Source organism: Haliotis asinina, chromosome 3, assembly GCF_037392515.1.
Source record: "Haliotis asinina isolate JCU_RB_2024 chromosome 3, JCU_Hal_asi_v2, whole genome shotgun sequence".
In the NCBI taxonomy this organism is placed as follows: Eukaryota; Metazoa; Mollusca; class Gastropoda; order Lepetellida; family Haliotidae; genus Haliotis; species Haliotis asinina.
In genome coordinates this window covers 78351630-78374195 of record NC_090282.1, presented here as the reverse complement: position 1 = coordinate 78374195, position 22566 = coordinate 78351630, and the positions used below count along the sequence as shown (strand labels likewise).

Genomic DNA, 22566 nt, shown 5'->3' with positions numbered 1-22566 from the left:
TGATAAATTTGTACGTAAACAGCAGAGCAATCTACTTGTCCCCATACCGTTCGCTTTCCTGAACTAATATTTTTTAATTAAAAATAAAACAACTCAGTGTTTGTGTTACAGCACACTAAAAGGTGGTGTGGTTAGTGTAATGACCTTTTCAACCTGAATTCAGTGTTACTTACGCACGATCAGCTTCCAATCGGAATCATTGTTCATAGGGAACTAATGCCGGTTAACACCGCCCACATCGGCATCCCACTGGCACCATTGTTCACTGGTCGTTCACAGAGGTTAACACCGTCTGCAGTTGGTTTCATCAACACCACAGCGAGGAGCGGCCGTCCCACAACATCAGTGGCGTGTGATGTGTGGGTGTTGCATCATAACTCCGAAATATACATGGAGCAGTCAGTAAACATCACGTGACGGGACTAAGTGTGGCAACAACGACGGAATATCGACAACGCCGCTTGAAGAAGGGGCGTTGTCTTGTTGCCAGTACCAAGATCCGGATTCTTTTCGTCGTTCAGTCGTTCTAGGTAAGGATATTGACAATCATAACAGTCAAAGAATACTTCTCATAGAAAATGGTAAGAATAAATGCCACAAACAACAATAACATGGGATCTTGTGTCAGATATTTTCTGATGCCACGTCTTTGACTTGGGGAACATAGTTCGAATAGAACTCTAACAGACAAACAGTTACATTTGAACATTGTTTTTACTAACATTTTTTGGACAAATACCATTATAGGCAGTTGTTGGGGAGCATGGGTGTATCTTGTGTCTAGGTTCACATGTTCGAGCAACATAAATGTTAAAACATACCCACACTGTAAGGATTGAGGATCCTTCAAATATCCTAGCTACTCATGGGGGCGCTGTTCGGATGAAAATGTGACGACCTTTACAATTTATTGATCGTATACTTCAGGATACTGAAATAGGTCAATAAGAAAGGGAGTGGTTAGTGGAGATTGCGACAACACATAGGTGTCATGAAAAACAGACTGTCCTTTTGGGATAATACATGGTTTTGATGACAGTCAGTTGTCGTAAAGAGTGGAGTTTTGACATGCCTTTACCTTGTGCAGTGTGACTTAGGTTGGGTTAGGTTCATGCGAAACTGTTTGATGCTGGATGGCATTACCCTGCAGTAACGATGTAGTAAATTCCTCAAAGTCTGTCTAAATCTTTTGAACAAGAGCATCTACAACGAGACCCCGATCAGTAAAATAGTGATAAGTGGCAACCCCGGATAAGAAAACCTTTTTTTCTCCGGTCCTGGAGAATTCATGATAATTTCATGTTGGATAAGTAAAGTCGAATAAAGTGGGAATCCTGTTTATATAAATTTTCTGAAGTGGTCCCTTCAGACCTTTTACATCAGAAAGGTCATCGATGAAGTTTCTGGGACCAGGATTCATTTAACAGTAATTAACATTTATTGTGTATAATGTTGTGCTCCAATACTGAGACATGTTCGAGGAGTCATGAAACAATCCAAGAAGCATATGAAATGTAACTAGCTTGAAAACTCACGAAAAGACCAGGGCCTCGTTATACAAAACGATCGTAGTGCGAAAGCGATCGCAAGTCCATTATAATGTGGAACAGCGGGACAGTAACATGCTGAGAAAAGTAAATTTTTGATGTGAATAACACGTACACTCCGGGGTTTCATCTTCTTACGTCGGACGTAAGGTTAACACACGTAAAGATAACACACGTAAGGCTAACACTCGTCTTCAACTCCTGGTGCCCGAAGGTGTTTGGTTTTGCTTTATCTATTTCCCCACAGAGCACGGAGATGCACTGGAGATGCTGTGTACTAAGGTCCTCGTCCACTCTAATGGTGTTTCTTTCACAGATCTGACGGCACAGTGTGACATAAGGCGATGTCCAGGTGGTACCTTGTTCTGGGACTCACGGTGCCTCTGTTTGATGGAGTGGCGGCAGCAAGTATGTCACCAATTATTCGGAAGCATGTGTTTTAGGGGTGGGTTTGAGGGAGCTGGGGCAGGGACTGGTGGGTGGGGAATGGTCGGTGGTGCAGATTGTAGCCGCATATGGAACAGGTTATTGCTATATCCTGGGAAATGCTGCTCTTAAGTTACAGATGCTTTAACTGTGTCATGGAATTTCCCCAATAGTGACCCTTGGTTTGGGGTATTGTCAGGCGCAGCGTTTCACTACCCTGATCGCTTTGGTGTCAAAACAATTTACAATGTTGATGTTTCAACTGAAAACCAGTAACAAATAATCTGATTTCTTTTGTGTTCTGTGGGTTCTGCAGTGCGATCACATTAATTCCGTCATTAAACATTATGCAACATTTTTTTTATTTTACCACCAAATCTAGATCAGGAATCCCAACAACCCCAAAACACACACAAACACACACACGCACACACGCACGCACATGCACGCACGCACACACACATGCACGCACGCACACACAGACACACTGGGACAATTACTGCTCAGCGTTTGCCAATCTAGTTCACCAGTGCTGCTTGACTCATGTGAAAATGGTCTACCTTAGTGTCACTTTCACTGACTACCCTCCTCCCCCTTCCCCTCCTGCCCCACGCACATACACACACAATCCAAACACACACACACCACAAAAGCCACACACACACATCAGTACGTGCTTCATATATAGGCAGTCCTACTCAAATTAGGATGAGGCTTTCATCCCTTTGGTTGACCATAATCAGCACAATTAGATTCCAGACCCGATTACTGACAGGGCGCTATGATAAAGCTGGTATATTACTGTCTTGTGCACAAGATCGAACAGTCAACATTACTGGTCATTGGTACTTTTACCATGTTAACACCGGGAACAACATTGGCACCATCATCTCCACCGTCCTCCTGCAGACATCGATATAATGAGCACAAATGATCAGTTGTCACCAGTTTTGTTGGCAACTGGCGCCACAGACATAATCCTCACCACTGATGCCACCATTATTACATGCCAGTTGTGTTACCTTTGTTTTCTTGATTATTTATTTCATCAACATTTTCAGTTCTATTTCACGAACGACAGTGTCCCACTTTCTATACATCAACACATATCTGAAAAGCCAGATTTATTGACGTCAGCGTCTTTATTGAGGATAACACGACGTTTCTGGGCGTATGCTTGCTCTTTCATCAGCTACGTTTCGGATCGTATGCTTCCTCTTTCATCAGCTACGTTTCGGATCGTATGCTTGCTCTTTCATCAGCTACGTTTCAGATCGTATGCTTGCTCTTTCATCAGCTACGTTTCGGATCGTATGCTTGCTCTTTCATCAGCTACGTTTCGGATCGTATGCTTCCTCTTTCATCAGCTACGTTTCGGATCGTATGCTTGCTCCTTCATCAGCTACGTTTCTGATCGTATGCTTGCTCTTTCATCAGCTACGTTTCGGATCGTATGCTTCCTCTTTCATCAGCTACGTTTCGGATCGTATGCTTGCTCTTTCATCAGCTACGTTTCGGATCGTATGCTTCCTCTTTCATCAGCTACGTTTCTGATCGTATGCTTGCTCTTTCATCAGCTACGTTTCTGATCGTATGCTTGCTCCTTCATCAGCTACGTTTCTGGGCGTATGCTTGCTCCTTCATCAGCTACGTTTCTGGGCGTATGCTTGCTCTTTCATCAGCTACGTTTCTGGGCGTATGCTTGCTCTTTCATCAGCTACGTTTCTGGGCGTATGCTTGCTCCTTCATCAGCTACGTTTCTGGGCGTATGCTTGCTCCTTCATCAGCTACGTTTCGGATCGTATGCTTGCTCCTTCATCAGCTACGTTTCTGGGCGTATGCTTGCTCTTTCATCGGGTGATGTTATCCACAGATATCCATAAATCTGACATAAATTTATGCTTTTCACTTCTAAATGCACCTTCAGGGATTTAAACATATATCTGTTTCAGACTGTACGGAAAACTGTTCACTGTGTGACCATGGCTGCTTAGCTTGCAAGCAAGGCTATTACAAGATTGATGGAAAGTGTGAGCAATGTAATCCGAATTGTGAGAGATGTCATAGCACCGGTCTGTGTTATTTCGACTGTAAGGATGGTTGGTATGGCCTGTCTTGTACATACGCATGTACCTGTAGTTACGGTATCTGTGACAAGTACACTGGGTCTTGTCCTCATCAAACAGGTAAGTGCTCAATGAAATCATATTACAATGTAATACATGTCGGTAATATTGATACACATTTTAGTGTCAGTGGTTTGAACGCTTGCTGGTCCACATCAGCAAATAAATACATGTAGCTATATTTTTTATAAAATTAGTATTATTTTCTTTCTGAAATCATTAAAATACGGACAGTTAATGTATAATATCATGTACCCTACAGTTTTTCTTGATAGATAATGTTACTTTATACCATCGTTTTGCCTCAGCTGGTAGACAATGACAAGAAGATGACATGGATAAAACATCTGTCATTTATAGGGCAAATTCCATGCCAAAATATTTTTAGATATGAATATTCTTATAGAATCCGTATTTGAAAGATGATTCGATATCTGAATGTCATTTTCATGTTATCTCTGAAACTATTTTTTTTCATTTAGCTAAATCAGTGGTCTGTTGTCAGAAAACGTATTTCCCCATTTTCATAGATCCACCGGCGTCGAGTGCATACAGTCATAACTTCTACGATGACGATACATTTGTGGGAAAAATATTTGGTGTACTGGCATTTACCATGGGAATGGTGGTTATATGTTGTTGCTGTATGAAAAGGAAAAAGAAGCCGGATGAGGAGGCGATGGAAGATAACACCACAGATATAATTCCTCCATCTCAGCATTTATTACCAGGACAGGCCCCGATTACAACGAGGTCCACCAACATGACCTATCCGAATTATTTTGCGGGCAACTTCTCAACCTACTCTAGTAACATTGATAATAGCTTAATATGCCCTCCACAACGAAGGGACTTTGCAACACCATCTTGCGGCACTTACGGTGGTCAACACGTGGACCCAGCATCACCACGTTCTCCCTTATATAGTGAGCGACAGGTAGAGACTGCACCATCGCCTCGCCCCACATATAGTGAGCAACAGATATGCATTGCATTATCGCCACGTCACACATATAGTGGACAACAGACAGATCCAGCACCACCACCATGTGCCACATCTGACGGACAGCAAACGAATATTGATCCACCGCCTTCCTACACAGCAAGTGTACAACGGACAAACATGCCACCGCCACCTTCATATGCATCCCTTTTTTATTCAGACAGAGAACGGACCCAAGCATCAGTTACATATGAAGATGCGCCACGGTTATAGTACTTTGACATAACGAATGTATTTTGTAGCATACAAATAGTACAACGGCATGCATATACTCTTCAAAATAGAATTGGGAAACCTGAACTTTCAGTTTCGATAGGAAGTATAAGCGTAAACAATCTTTTCAAATAGACATCTTTGGAACGCCCAACCATTTCTCATTATCAAAATACCCAAAACGCAACATATGTACAGCACGCATTAGCCCTATACACATATATTTGATGACACTCTAGACTTTGACGGTTTTCAAGAAGGTCGATAAATCACTGTAGGCCATTAATTGTCTCGCCCATCTTGTACCACGCAGTTATTAGTGTTTGGTTCTTGGTGCTTTTTCGGTTTGAAAATGAAAATTGTCGACATGCAAATTTCACGTCATGCACAATGATCTTTTAAGAGCGATTACTGTACTAACAACTATGGTCATAAGGAAGTGCAAGTAGTGATGTACTCTGTAAACTTCATTATTACTATATCAACATTGATTGACTCCGATGTATCTTCAAATTGTTTCAGTCGTAAATTAAAACTGAAGTTTCCCCACGTGTTTGAAGAGTATATGTAAGGGCACAGTCAAGGCTCTGACGACCAGATAAAGATGATCTTAACTGGTATTAATTCGGTAAAGGTTTGACAATACTTACACCTCAGATGACACTGAGAATACCTTTGTAGATTTTGTATATGCTAATGTGTTTGCAAAGTTCATTAGGAAGTTCATTCGGGCGTGGTCGCAGTCTGCGTTAGGAATAGTACGTCTCAACATTTTGCAACATTGTACGTTGACGGCAAAAGGTGTGTTTATTTACCAATGATTGACAACGTTATTACAATAGATACAGAACATGAAGGAGACACAGATGTATTGATGTTTGGGTAGTTAAACATGCCATATGGCTACATGGATATTACGGCGGATATGGTATTGATGTCATGCAGTGTGGGTCTTCACGGAGGGAAATTTTACGACTGTGCCAAATGTGAAGTGTACACTTTAGTTAGAAAATGGCTTGGGACAGAGTAGGAGTGGTTAATATACTGGATTGATAAATGGAAATGTCAGTGCGACCAGGAGAGACTGGTTACGACCTTTGAAGATCCGGATTTGAAGTGGTCATCAGCAACTCTCGTAAAAGGCGACTAACAGGATCGGGTGCTCAGGCACATGACACATGTCATCCCATCTGCCTTTATCGATGTTCATGCTGTTGATCACTGAATGGTCTGATCTAGAATTGATTATTTATAGACTGCCGCCATATAGCTGGAATATTGCTGTGTGCGACGTTTACCAACCGACAACCGACTAAAACAACACGTGATTATGTACTTGAGTATCATTGGATCCATCTGTAAATAAAGATTTGTATGCATTATTTTGTGTTCTTAATTGAATAAATTGTCTATTATGTGATTCGTCTATTTCTGAGTTTTGAAATGTGACGTTGTTCATGCTGTTGATCACTGAATGGTCTGATCTAGAATTGATTATTTATAGACTGCCGCCATATAGCTGGAATATCGCTGTGTGCGACGTTTACCAACCTACAACCGACAAAAACAACACGTGATTATTTACTTGAGTATCATTGGATCCATCTGTAAATAAAGATTTGTATGCATTATTTTGTGTTCTTAATTAAATAAATTGTCTATTATGTGATTCGTCTATTTCTGAGTTTTGAAATGTGACGTTTCGGTCACCTAGTGACATACACTCGCACACTATGGGATGACTCACGAAGTAACCCATGGACTCGCACAGTATTGGGTGGTTTACCCAATAACGCACAGGCTCGCACAGTATGGGGTGATTCACGCAGTAAACCCTAGACTCGCTAAGTATGAGATGATTCACCCAGTAACACACAGGCTTGCACAATATGAGGTATTTCACTCAGTAACCCATACACTCGAGCAGTATTGAGGTGATTCACGTAATAACCCCTAGACTCGCACAGTATGGGGTGATTCACCCAGTAACCCATAGACACGTACTAGACATGTACTACTACATAGACACTCGCGGCAGAGACCCATTCACTCCCAGTATAACGCCCATCATTCCAAATTCTTCAGGCAAGTTTTCGGCAGTTGTACACATACAGTCAGGGATGATCCAGTACACGGGTGTATACGCCCGAAGTCCTGGTAATCCCATTACACTCTCGCACAGCCACAAAGATCAGAGCGCCAACATAGTAAAAGATGACCAATCACGGACATCAGTATAGGTCAATCCACTACAGTAACCAATTCACTCACATGTGTTCTTCATTCGTTTTGTTGGCTAACTAACGCACGGTTTCCGCTTTCTCAGTCTATAATAGTTCTGCGTCTCGTCTGCCATTTTGTCTCTGGTCCGTCCTGAATGGTATCCCGACATATTCCTGAGCCGTTATGGCGGGATTGTTCACCAGTAACAACACGGCCGAGCAATACTTCCAGCCAACAAATCAATACGACCAGCATACTAATACTCGTGGCTTATGAATGACCAGAGAAACCGCCTCGGTACAAAGACCAGACACCCTGCGCTGGCGAAGAACTAGCCAGAACCACCCCCAAACCTATTCTAGACTCTGAGACGGCATTTTCGTCTTTAAATGATAAAGAATATGAAGTGACAGAATATGAAGGTGAACGCCGACAATGGCAGCAACAGCACGGGCATATTATTTTAATGAAATCATATGCATACTTTGTGAGTATATATGTTGTTGAAAGTAACATTACAGATTTCATTCGGTGCCTAACTTATAAAGTTTGGGTTTCGGATGAGACTAAACCCCCAAAGCACCACAATCTGCTCATTTTTAGGTATAGCACGTTCAACGTCCTCACTTTAATAATGACATGGTCTATTCATAGCTGTCGTGTAATTACATTTGTCAGAGGGACTTACAACGTACATGAGTAGATCAGAATATACTACCAGTTGTTACACTTCCATGCGTGCGGAAGCATCGGTACGGTGCTGGTGGCAGTTCGGTACCCAACTATCACAGTGTGTGTTAAAATTCCGTTTATGGTTCAAACTCCATTAAGTACGAGTATCGGTACTTTCCTCGGAAAGGTAAAGTACAAGATATCACAAACACATGGTTTCATTCTCATTCGTGCAGAATACACAATTAGATTGTCAGGTTTTATCAAAATACCGAATAACATTTGTCAACACTTGAATTAGCTGTTCACTACAAACTGGAGGAAGTTGCGTCTGCTGTCGTTTCCTTAACAAGTGAAGTGTTCTTAAAATGTTTATCCTTTCAGTGTATAGGACGTTTCTGCTTTAATGATCACATACAACATATTTGTATTTTAGCAAAGATTTCTTATGATTATGATTCTTCTTTGTTGTTTCTATTATAGATTAGTTCCGTTTTTATCGATTTCGAAATCTTCGTTTGGTCTTCATGAGGTTGCTAAGAATGACACACACATACTTTACAACAGCGATATGTCAACTCCTTATTGTCATGAAATCCTGTACTCGCGAAGATCAGGGTTAAAATTGTTCTCCGGCAACCAAGAGGCGACTTACGGGATCGAGCGGTCAGACTCGCTGACTTGGTTGACACATATGATGTCCCAGCTGCGTAGATGGAGGCTTATGCAAATCAGTGGATTGCCTGTTCTAGCCTCGATTATTTACAGACTTCCGCCGTATTGCTGGGATATCAGTGAGTGCGGCTTAAAACATCACAGCCAACCAACCACAAAATCGTATACATCATACATGGAATTGACAGACAGTATTAGTAATACATCGATCGCAACGCTACTCCAGCATATTTGATGGTGCAAATTTCGACAATTGTAACCCATTGTTATCTGGTGGAAATTAATTGATCGACTAATATAACAATGAGAAACGATAAATGATACGTGAAAATGATGTTCAGTGGCAATATCATTCTATTCACATGAAAACACCCTTGTTTGTCAAGTAATCATCGATTTAACAATTCCAAAATTATTTTTAATGAATTATTGAACCTTGAATTATGAATAACGTTTCCAATAAAGCACGTATAGGAACAGATGTACAAGTGCAAGTAACGAGTAACTAAACTATGAAAATAACTGTCGTTAAAACACTTCTCGCCTTACCTTTTACATAACCTCTGTCGATACATGATGAAATTAGTTTTGGATGGGTTGTGGATGGGTTTAACCTGAAAAAGTAACGATCTAATAATATGCAAAACTTTTGAACATCAATGGATTGAATAAATGGAAAAATAAATATCAATCCATTCCATTGTTGTGCTAAATTAAGATTGTAACTGGAGTTGTTCAAATTTTACTATAACTTTGTTGCTAGAGATTTAGACAGAAGAGATTACAGTTCGAATTGTTGCAGGAAGAGTTGTTGTCTGAGTTGCATGTTAGTAACTTAAAACTGTAGCTAGCAACTTGACCTTTACAGCTAGAAACCTGACTTTAAGAGCTAGAAACCTGACTTTAAGAGCTAGAAACTGGACCTTTAGAGCTAGAAACCTGACTTTAAGAGCTAGAAACTTGACCTTTATGAGCTAGAAACCTGACTTTAAGAGCTAGAACCTTGACCTTTAGAGCTAGAAACCTGACTTAAGAGCTAGAAACTTGACCTTTAGAGCTAGAAACGTGACTTTAAGAGATAGAAACTTGACCTTTAGGAGCTAGAAACCTGACTTTAAGAGCTAGAAACTTGACCTTTAGAGCTAGCAACTTGACCTTTAGGAGCTAGAAACCTGACTTTAAGAGCTGGAAACTGGACCTTTAGAGCTAGAAACCTGACTTTAAGAGCTAGAAACTTGACCTTTAGGAGCTAGAAACCTGACTTTAAGAGCTAGAAACTTGACCTTTAGAGCTAGAAACGTGACTTTAAGAGCTAGAAACTTGACCTTTAGAGCTAGAAACCTGACTTTAAGAGCTAGAAACTTGACCTTTAGGAGCTAGAAACCTGACTTTAAGAGCTAGAAACTTGACCTTTAGAGCTAGAAACCTGACTTTAAGAGCTAGAAACTTGACCTTTAGGAGCTAGAAACCTGACTTTAAGAGCTAGAAACTTGACCTTTAGAGCTAGAAACCTGACTTTAAGAGCTAGAAACTTGACCTTTAGGAGCTAGAAACCTGACTTTAAGAGCTAGAAACTTGACCTTTAGGAGCTAGAAACCTGACTTTAAGAGCTAGAAACCTGACTTTAAGAGCTAGAAACTTGACCTTTAGGAGCTAGAAACCTGACTTTAAGAGCTAGAAACCTGACTTTAAGAGCTAGAAACTTGACCTTTAGGAGCTAGAAACCTGACTTTAAGAGCTAGAAACCTGACTTTAAGAGCTAGAAACCTGACTTTAAGAGCTAGAAACCTGACTGTAAGAGGTAGAAACGTGACTGTAAGAGCTAGAAACCTGACTTTAAGAGCTAGAAACTTGACCTTTAGGAGCTAGAAACTTGACCTTTAGAGCTAGAAACCTGACTTTAAGAGCTAGAAACGTGACTGTAAGAGCTAGAAACCTGACTGTAAGATGGAGTTATAGCTGGCGTTGTGGGAAATACTAGAGCTGAAGCGTCTCTCCCTCTGAGTGTGTGCCTGTTTTGAAAACCAGTTTAGATACAGTTCTGCTTAGACAACAAGAAAGTAAATCAACAGCTACGTCTTTTGCCTTCCAATACCACAACTATACCATTTACGTTCTCTCACAATGCACAGTGTTACGTTCCGCCGCATCGATCATCTGATATAATCAAATAACATTCCGGAAGTCCCCGCACAGTTAAAGTAAATTAACCTTGCCACTTTGTTTAGAAGTAGAATGTGTGTGCTTTCGATATCTGCGCATACTTAGATTTGTCTTCTGTCGGAAATGGCGGACGGGATGGTGCAAATCTTACTAGGGTCCATGTAGGTAGCAAAGGTCCTGTTAGTCACCATGGTTCCTAGGATAGTGATCTTTCTTTGGTTGTTGGTGATTTACGGCCAGTTTTTATTTCGTACTGTCTTAGTGATTTCATTTTACGATAGTGTACTAGACTTAATTTTTTATTGCTGATACTCTCGTATTTTTACTGTCCTTCGATGACAGCTTTTTATGCTCTAAATTTATTGCTTTTCATGCTGATATAAACTAGATTGTTCTTATCACGATGCGGCTGAAATATTGCCGATGTGAAATAATAACTCACTCGCTCATCAAATAAGAAATGGTCAATTTCTATTCAATGGTTTCCCACCTGAACTATATGAGACACGTGAAACCACCACAATTACCATTACAATTTCCTTATGCACATTTCAACCAGCCTTTGCTGTGATACTTTTCAAAATGTTCGCAATATAAAATGAAAAATGGCTATATAATGGTTCACCAGTGGAAACTGTAAGTGCTTTTAAGTACCTCGGACTAATGGTAACACCCAAATTAATCTGGACTAGAGCATGTAAATATCTTTCTGAGCTAGCTAGTAAAGCACTCTCGTCTGTTAAGTCATTAATACGACGGTATGATATGTGTTTTTCTGATGCATTACATATTTTCAATAAGAAAATTGTACCAATACTTACATATGGCTCTGAGATTTGGGGTTTTCAAAAGAGAGAGAATATTGAAATTGTACATAGAAGTTCTGCAACTTCATGCTACAAATTGGTTATAGATCTCGAAATGCTGTTGCTTATGGGGAAAGCGGTCAACTCCCTTTTTCACATGTTTACTTTGTAAAATGTATTAAATATTGGCTAAGATTATTCTACATGCATCCTGATAGATACCCTTATCAATGTTATCAGTTTTTACTGTCAATCGAATCTAGAAAACGACCAACATGGATAAGTTATGTTCAGCATTTATTGTTCAGCTATGGGTTTGGAATTGTATGGAACACACAATCTGTTGGTGATGCAAAAATGTTGAAAGACTTAATGATTGTCTCTACCAAGAGTGGCCCTCATCCCTTCATGAACATAAGGGGGGCGGTAGGGTAGCCTAGTGGTTAAAGCGTTCGCTCGTCACGCCGAAGACCCGGGTTCGATTCCCCACATGGGCACAATGAGTGAAGCCCATTTTCTGGTGTCCCCCGCCGTGATATTGCTGGAATATTGCTAAAAGCGGCGTAAAACTAAACCCACTCACTCATGAACACAAATCACTGTGTTTCTATTACTCTTTGTTGAACTGTGAAAAATATCTTTTGTCTAACATTAAATGTTCCTGTTCCTGATTCATAAACTCCTTCCAAGTTAAAGGAAGGGTGAATGCATGATTAAGTGAATTTATGGTCACAGAGGCAGTATTTCGGTCACATCGAGATCTAAAACGTTAAACTTCATTAAAAATGCGCAATCTTAAAAGCCTGTCGACGAAGGACAGTACATAGAGAATCTCACCCGAGTCTCTCTTGATATCAAAAATATGACCACGAGTTGATAAAAGTGAAAAAAAAACTCCAAATAAATATGAGAGAGATTTAACCTTTATGGTTTCAGCGGTAGTATTTCAGCCACATTGTGACTTAAAATGTTATAAATTCATGATATATGCGCAAATCTCAAAAACCTATCGCCGAAGGGCATTCAAAGCAAATAGTACATAAATAAAACTAGACTGCATATATCTCTACAACAGGATTTCAAATTAGGGACCGGTGAAGGTCCTGGAGTAGAACAGGCCTTCAGGAACCCATGCTTGCCTTAAAAGGCGACTACGCTTGTCGTAAGAGGCGACTAACGAGATCGGGTGGTCAGGCTCGCTGACTTGGTTGACCCATGTCATCGGTTCCCAGTTGCGCAGATCGATGCTCATGTTGTTGATCACTGGATTGTCTGGTCCAGACTTACAGACCGCCGCCATATAGCTGAAATATTGCTGAGTGCCGCGTAAAACTAAACTCACTCACTCACTCAAATTAGAACAATGCAATATAAACAAAGTCATCAATATCCCCCGCACTGACAATATACACTTCATGGATATGTCTACAAGTTATGATGATGTTAAATGTATTGGTGTGTACTAGTATATGGTAAAGTGGAGAGTAATGAAAGGTTTTTCATTTTCTGCTTCAAAGAGGACAACACTACCACCAAATTCAGTTGAAGCTTACTGATGGAATGGAAGCACAAAACACATTTTACTGAGCTGAGAATTCCAAAACTACCGAAAGGCATCGGTACACAACCAGACCTATCCATATGCCAAGGTTGATGAAGAAATAGTGAACAGTTTTAAAGTTCGGGTCCGACAAAGGACAAACCCTCCAAATTCTGTCAAACTGGAGCTCTTTGCCATAGAAACGCAAAAAACAGAATTCCAAAACAGGACTGATTGTTTAGAGTAGGCATCATGGATTTTAACTGACCTTTTACGGTCAGAGAGATGGGACTGAATGCACTTGAGGCCTGTGCCAGTTACATCGATACGAGTCTCAGTTCTGTGAAGTAGAATTTTGTAGTCGATAGTGTCAAAGTCACTTGACAAAACAGAAGAAGCTAGAGCTGTTACTTTCCGTTGACCCATATCTATCTAAATGTCATTTTGAACTCTAACAAGGGCTGTTTCTGTGCTATTGGATATTTTGTATGGTGACTGGAAGGACTCTCCAAGTTGATTTATCTCCAAGTGGTGTTTGATCTGTGCAGTTACGACCTTCTCAAGACATATGGAAACAAACGGAAATGTTGACACAGGTCGAAAGTTTATATTTTATAACCTTTTCTTTATTACGAATTTCTTTCACAATTCATCAGATCATGTGTAAACAGACAGACAGACAGACAGACAGACAGACATTTTATTCAGTAATAGGCCAGTGGCCCAAAATACAAACATAGGTATAATTAGAATTTACATGCGTTTATCTAAATACATCAGAATCTCTTATTTTCCCAACATTATATAAAAATAGGCATACGTTTTTTATAACATCTATATTTTTTGAAGTCATAATGTTTATAAAACTGTGTTGTGATATAGGGTGTTTCAAGTATTTATCCAGAAACTTTTTTCTTATGTCTAGGTAGGCTTTACAATAAAGTAAAACATGTATTTCATCTTCAATTACATACAAATTCTTTTGATAGCAAAAGTGACAGAATCTTGAATCATAAGGGATATTGTTGTATCTGCCAGTCTCAGAACAAAGTTTATATTTGCCGCATCTAAATTTTGTTGAAGAATTTCTCAAATATGGGGCAATATCTATAGAGAGATAAGATTCGACATTCAAGGTGGACTTAAAGAGTATATAATTAGAACACTTGGTTGTATTATGTAGCGATGAGAACCAGTCTTGTGAAAGATTATCAGATAGTCTTTGTTTAAAAACAGACATGAAGACATCAATATTACCAATATCCTGTGCAATCCAGACAAAGCCAAACCCAAGTCTATATAATATATTCTTGATATGAGATGCCCAAGTCGTTCGTCCAGATTCATCTAGTGACTTTAGCATTAAATAACACTGGTGGGGCAACCTACAACTTGGGAGAGTTAAAAGTCTACACCAATATTTAACTGCCCTTGACATATAAGTAAGCTGAAGAGGGAATCTGCCACATTCACCTAGTGCCATGTTGTTGCAAGTATTTTTACCAACTTTTAAGAAATATTTACATGTTTTTATCTGTATTTGTTCGATGATTTTACAGTGGGTAACACCCCAAATTTCTGAACCGTAGCAGAGAATCGGTTTTACCATAGCATCAAATATTCTAAAAAGATCTGCACATGACAGAAAACCTACACGTTTTTGGAATCTAAAGATAGCCATAACGGCTTTATTGGCTTGTGATGCAAGAGTAGTGTGAGCTTTAGTCCACACTAACCTAGGAGTAAACACGATACCCAAATACCTGTAGTATGAAACAACTTCCAGCTTTTGCCCAAAAAGAAACCACTTTTCATACTGTCTAAGGGGCCCACTATTTCTGAACACAATAACCTTAGTCTTATCAATATTGACCTTCATACCAGTGACTCGACAAAAATTCTCAAGGCCATGAATCTTCTTCTGTAGCTGGAATGCTGTATCTGAGACTGAGGAAACATCATCCGCAAACATTAGAGCATATAGGTTATTAACGTTAGGTGAAATAAATACACCACGGCCGCCAAATTGCTCCATACTTTGCATGAGCTGATTAATGAAGATAATAAACAGTTGGGGACTGAGGATGCAGCCCTGCCTAGTACCTATACTACAATCAAAATAGCTTGACAGACCTTTAGATGTTCTAACACAGGCTGACAACCTATCATACATTGATACCAAGATGTTATAGACAGTACCTTTAAACAATATGGAATATTTTTTAAAAATAGTTAGAATTGCCTGAAGTAAGTGGCTATATTTACACTAGTGAGTCTAACCTTTCAATACGAAGTATAGACAGAGCGCACATGATGACACAAAAGAGAAGTTATGTTTTATATTATTAACGGGTGCTGGTCTCTGTGTGTGACTACACCTGGCTTTGTGAGTATTCTGGCATTTCCACCCTTGCACAGTCAATGGTAGTCATCCACAGAATGGATGTTGCACAATGTATTTGTTATATGAATGTGCTCTTACTTTGGAGCATTACTCACGTAAATGGTTCATCGATGTGTTCTTTCTTTGTATCAAAAAGAGATTCATATGAAGGCGGTGGTGGCATGTTTGTTCTTGCCGTGTAGGCAGGTGGCAATCCAATGTCCGTTTGTTCTCCGCTATATGTGGGGCAAGGTGATGGTACTGAGTCTGTCTGTTGATCACTATACGTAGCGCAAGATGGTGGTGTTGAGTCTCTCTGTTGTCCACTGTATGTAGGGCAAGGTGTCTGTGATGGTGTTTGGCCAGTCTGTTGTCCACTATATGTAGGGCAAGGTGTCGGTGATGGTGTTTGGTCTGTCTGTTGTCCACTATACGTGGTGCAGAGTGGTGGTGCTATGTCCGTTTGTTGACCACTGTATGTGGAGCAAGGTGACGGTGCAAAGTCCCATCGTTGTGGAGGGCCCATTACGTTATTACCCGCGAAAAAATTAGGATAGGTTAAATTGGCTGACCTCGTTGTAATCGGAGTCTGTCCCGGTAATAACTTTTGAGATGGAGGAATTATATCTGTGGTATCATCTGCCTCCCCATCCGGATTCTTTTTCCTTTTCATGGCGCAGCAACATATTACCACCATTCCGAGAGGTAAGGCGAGGATACCAAGTACTTTTCCAGCATAGACATCATCATCGTAGTCTTCATGATCGTGTGAACTAGAATCTGGTGGATCTGTGGAAACAATAAACACTTCTCAATTATACATAATGGAAAACAAACGACCAAAGTCTGAATCTTGACGCCAACATATCAAAAATGCTTCTTACAATGTCAGTCTCGTTTACTTGTATCAAGTGCGGAGATGTCAGTAAATCCGTATCTCTACATGATACGTGTGTTTTGCGGCATGGTTTGAAGAGGTGGAGATACAATGAGTGAGCGTGTGAGTTCAGCTATATCGTGACGAGAATAACCATTTATCCTACTAATGATTAATGAAATCAGAATTTTGATGAATGGGTAAATCTTGTTTTAGTGAGGACAGAAAGCCAATTAAACTTAGAGAGAAGAATAGTCTTTTAGCTCATCATGTACATGTAACGAAATGGCATTCAGATATGAAATCATCCAACAATAGCAGATTCAATAGGAATATACAAATCGACACTTACACTGAATACTATTCCAACATTTGCCCGATAAATGCAAATTTTGATTGATCCAGTTTACATCTAGTCATTCTTGTCAAATGCAATTTATGTTATGTTATGCTCGAAGTATGATGCCTGCTCTGTTGAATATAATAACAATAATAATAATAATAATAATGTTACGATCTTATCTCATGACAACTTAATCTAATTAATGTCAACAACAAATTCTGTTCTCATAAAGATGATACCACTGTTCCCGCTACACACATGCATCATGTTAATTAGTCTTGCATTGTATACTAGTATATATAAATTTAGTGTTTAGTTTCTACCTTGTTTAGAAGATTTTATTAACCAGCTATCATGTGTTGGAGATGAATTTCATTTCCTTACCGTTATGTCCTCATTACAAGAGAACATTTTGTACAACAATGTTATAACAATCCACCTCATGATAAATTTGTTTCATTAATGTCAACAACACATTCTGTTCGTGAGAAGAAGATATTGTTTTCCCAAAGAAGTGCCAACCGTTTAGTCATGCATTGTAGATCAATATATCTTGCGCACTTTATGATGCTTTTCGCATCTGAGCACTATGGGCCATGAGACCTCAAATAAACTTGTCAATTGTCACTCGCCACGCCTGTCACTTTAAGAAAGAAGATTATACTCATATACAGCTGCATGTTAAATGATATATTTCAAACTAAGAATGTCTCAATTTTTTTTAGATTTAAGTAGACATGTTGTCGCTATTGTCTGTTTATAGGGCTTTGTTAACACATATGTCTGTTGTGTATATAGCCTAAGGTGAAATATAGTTCAAGTTTCGCTATTTAACGACTGCTGGTGTGTTCCAGCCAGGGGCCGCACCACTGACATTTTCTTCTTTCTTCTACAAGGTGTATATTATTACCGACATGTATACATTGTCATATTAATAATACATTGTGCACTTACCTGTTTGGTAAGGACAAGACCCAGTGTACCTGTCGCAGATACCGTAACTACAGGTACATGCATGTGCACAAGACAGGCCATACCAACCATCCTTACACTCGAAATAACACAGGCCGGTGCTATAACATCTCTCACAATTCGGATTGCATTGTTCACACTTTCCATCAATCTTGTAATAGCCTTCGTTGCAAGCAAAACAGCCGTTGTGGCACAATGCACAGTTCTCTGTACAATCTGAAAAGGAAAGAAAATTGTGAATGTATAGTCAATGTCATACTACCATTGATGAAAAGGATTGAACGTTTTGATGTTTACATCGCATCGCGAACAAGATGGTAGCGTCAGTGACGAGGACATTTTACCCATGGGATCAGTTGTCATCCATTGCAGTGATTGGTATTGATATTGATTCCTATATTGATATCTTTCGTGTCTCCATAGGGATGATGGAGCCAAGTGTTGTTCGTGGTGTTAACATGGCAAAAGTACCAAGGACCAGCAATGCTCATATTAGATCTTGTACTGAAGACAGCAGTATCAACTGGTCTACATCGAATTATTCTGACAATGGTGAACTGATTGGATAGAAGGCTGACACTCCACCACAAGCCCCATCCCCACTTCCTTCGTATCATGTTTAGTAAGATCAGACAGGCATGAGGTACTGAGGGGGAGATTCTTGACCCGGCATCTCGGCTTGGTGATGACACCTAGGGCGTGATGTCAAAGATATTGATTATCAATGGGAGAATTGAGGTGACTGTAAAGCAAACCCACAGTACCCAAAATAAACATAAAGATGTTGCATATTTCTGGCAGAAAAACCAACGATTAGAGAAATGGTAAACCTGCTGTGTCCTTGACACACAAAGAGCCAGTATCGAAGTCAACCAATAATGCATTCTAGTACGTCATCGTGTGATGCTAGATTCTGTTTGACTGGGAGATCATCAAATACTCATTTAAAAGGCAGATGAAGGACCGCTATTTAAAATGACTCATTGACCGTGTATGAATACAGTGAACTCTTTTACCCTTTTGTTTGCAAACAACCATGTCGGACATCGGCCAACTCTACTTTGATGTTTTGGTATATAACGCGAATGGTTTGAAAATGATTTTTTTTATCCCAGTCCCACTAAACAGACTTTGAAGCTAGAAAATTCTGCAGATAACGATAATTCGTTTCACATTTGATAATTGGAAAATAGTAGACGTCGTGTCGTTTCTACAACTCGTGGGGGGATGGAACCAAGGGAACGATTACTGGGCACAACACTGCTCGAGTTTGTCCTCATATAACACTGATTCGCCAATAGCGCAAAAGCGACAGTCAAACTGTCCAGATAGAACGGGCATGAGGTCGACAACACACGTCCTAACATGTCCGCTTCCGACCCGTCGGTATTACTCAACCCTCGTACATTCCAAAGTAACAACTGGCATGTCAGGTCCATCCAAAATTGTCAGGAGCAGCGTGGTTATCAATAATTACTTCCGTGACTAAATTTAGCGAGTTCACTGTTGTAATTGGTCGTTTGTCATGCAACTGAGATTAATTGTGAGTTAGTGTTTTCACATCGTGTCGGCAGTATTACTTACTGTCATACAAGGTAATCGACAAAAGACAGTAAAAGAGGTGATTATATGACAGTTTGAGGAGAAAGAATTGCCTTGAGAAAAATCACGGTGTGGAGTAACGTGTTCATGCTACTTCTTACAAATACGATCATATTGGTTCCTGAAATAAAGCATTGATATCAATGTAGTTGAAAATGTCTTATTTAACTCATAACCTGTGACGCAACTGGACGATCCTAAGAAATTTCCAGGAAAAATCCCCTTCATGTCCTGTACAGTTATATAATCTTTTTGTGTTTTTTCGTATAACAGAGAAGCATAAAAATAAAGCTCATCTTTTTTCAGTTTTGAGGACCTTTTATCTTTGATTTAAGACTGCACAATAGAATATTTAGCGGTACTGAATCAACGGTAAAGGTCCGTAAAACTAAAAAGAGAGTAGTTATATTTTCTAATTTAAAGCACCTAGAACTTCTAAGTAGCCTGAGACCCGTAAAGGTTCCGGGGTAGAATAGGCCTTCAGCAACCCATGCTTGCTATTAAAGGCGACTCAGCTTGTCGTAAAAGGCGACTAACGGGATCGGGTGGTCAGGCTCGCTGACTTGGTTGACACATGTCATCGGTTCCCAAGTACGCAGATCGATGTTCATGTTGTTGATCACTGGATTGTCTGGTCCAGACTCGATTATTTACAGACCGCCGCCATATAGCTGGAATATTGCTGAGTGCGGCGTAAAACTAAAACTCACTCACTCATTCTAAGTAGCCTGAGGATAAAAATACAACTTATTTTATCTCTTGCTGCAGCATGCTCCTCCAATACATGCTAGAGAAAATAGTTGCATACTTCCTGCTGCTGACACTTCTTCAAACAGCACCACTGTTAGTCCCAGGACAAGGTACCACTTGGACATCCCTTATTTTCAAACCGTGATGTAGAATCTGTGAAATAAACAACCGCTGGTGTAAATGCCTCGTGCAAAGTATGTTCACCTCTTTGTGCTCTGCGGGGACAGTTGTTTCGGGATGCAATAACCATTGTTGGGAGATAAACTTTTAGTTGATTGATACAGTTTAGATGATATGGAAGAGGAGACACGTGAGATATATCATTATGATAACCACAAGAATCAGTTTAGGTAGTTACCAGGCAAAGAACAAAGTACACACATTATATATATGCGCTGCTATTGACACATATTAATGCTATAATGCTAACCGTGCTGCTATTGACAACTATATTATAACTGCTGTATAACTACATACACGTTTACGTGATTGTTTCATAACTGTAAGTGCACATTTGAACACATACACGTGATTGTTGTATAACTGTACATACACATTTACACACATACACCTAATGCCTGTATAGCTATATGAATATTTGCACACATATAATGTAATTGCTGCGTAACTGTACACACATATTTACACATATACAAGTAACTGCTGTATAACTGTACATACGCATTTACACACATACACCTAATGGCTGTATAACTAGATGCATATTTGTACACATATACGTAAATGATGTATATCTGTACACACACATTTACACACATAAGCGTAATTGGTATAGCACTGTACATACATATTTACACACATACCCGCAATTGCTGGGCAACCGTACATACATATTTACACTCATACACGTAATTGTTGTATAATTGCATATATACACTTACACACATACACATTCAGCGAACAGAAAACGTTTATCCAAAGTGTACAGTTTGTACTTCATCACACCAATGAGTCATCGCTCGTTTCTTATTGACCTGGTTTGGTATTCGGAAGCACGCGATCAATACACGCTGACGATCCGTCACATTTTCAACCGAACAGCGCCCAATACCGAGAACATCATTACTTATCATTCTATCTTCATTGTGTTTGTAATAATTTCATCTTACTGCGCCAACACGTAAACATTTACCTTATAAATACACTCCCTCAAATCTATCCAAACTGGTATTCGTTTCCACAAGGTAACTACTTGGTAAAATCAACAAACATGTCTATCAGAGTTGTAATCGATCTATGTCCCTTGACCGAAGATCGCATTAGTAACTGTTTGACATAGGATGTCAACAGATCGTAGTTTCTAGCACGTGTTCCTGTCACCTTCTATATACTTATTCTGCGACTGTCATGATTGTCAATATCCTCACCTAGAACGACTGAACAACGATTAAAATCCAGATCTTGGCACTTGCATCAAAACAGCGCCCATTCTTCCAGCGGTCTTGTCGGTGGTCCGTCGTCGTAGTTAGAGTAAGCACAGCCTGGGAATCTTTAAAGATTACTCCACATACATCTCGCAATTGTGTATGATGAAGTGCCGATACAGCTTACTACAGACAGGTTATGTGACGGCCGTTCCTTGATGGGAGGTCTGGGAAACCGATTGCGGGCGGTGTTCACCTTCGATAAAGACCTGTGAATAATTATGGAAACGTGATTCTGAGGCAGGCGGTGTTCCGTCAATAGTTCCCCGTGGAAAATGAATCTGATTGGGCGAATATGGTGCATGAATGAGGAAGTGAGTTTAGTTTTACGTCGCACTAAGAAATATTCCAACTATATGGCGTTAGTATTTAAAACAATCGAGTCTGGACCAGATAATCCAGTGATCAACAACACGAGCATCGACCTTCGCAAACGGATGACATATGTCGACTAAGTTAGCGTGACCACCCGATCCCGTTAGTGACCTTTTACGACAAGCATGGGTAAATGAACATCAATAACCCTGTTCTTCTCGGGTTCGTGCATATGTAGGATTGCATTTATGAGTGAGTGCATCTTTACGTCACAGTGGCAGTATTTCAGCCAATCGTGAAAAAAAGTTCTTGAATTATAATAATAAAAGGTAAATTATAAAATCTGTCATTTTTTGTGATATTGTTGGAATATTTCAAAAAGGGACGCTACATCCAACTCACCTGTCGAGGAAGGACAGCAAAACGACCAGATTATCACAGCTATAAATGTAACTCTAGTAATTAAAGGGGCACTAATGCGGAGC

At 39.8% G+C, this 22566-nt stretch overlaps 2 protein-coding genes across 2 annotated transcripts; one reads left to right on the top strand and one right to left on the bottom strand.

The window, feature by feature from the left end:
• Positions 1–218: 218 nt before the first annotated feature.
• LOC137277105 (uncharacterized) lies at positions 219–6984 on the top strand. The gene is made up of 4 exons (XM_067808769.1): positions 219–530; positions 1864–1955; positions 3926–4159; positions 4630–6984. The coding sequence occupies exons 2-4, from the start codon at positions 1892–1894 to the stop codon at positions 5313–5315; spliced, it is 984 nt and encodes a 327-aa protein (XP_067664870.1). The 5' UTR covers positions 219–530; positions 1864–1891; the 3' UTR covers positions 5316–6984.
• Positions 6985–14080: 7096 nt separating this feature from the next.
• Positions 14081–21983, bottom strand: LOC137277104 (scavenger receptor class F member 2-like). Its single transcript, XM_067808768.1, has 4 exons — positions 21710–21983; positions 20380–20474; positions 17952–18185; positions 14081–16566 (listed from the first exon to the last, which is right to left on the bottom strand). The coding sequence occupies exons 2-4, from the start codon at positions 20444–20446 to the stop codon at positions 15890–15892; spliced, it is 978 nt and encodes a 325-aa protein (XP_067664869.1). The 5' UTR covers positions 20447–20474; positions 21710–21983; the 3' UTR covers positions 14081–15889.
• Positions 21984–22566: the final 583 nt, after the last annotated feature.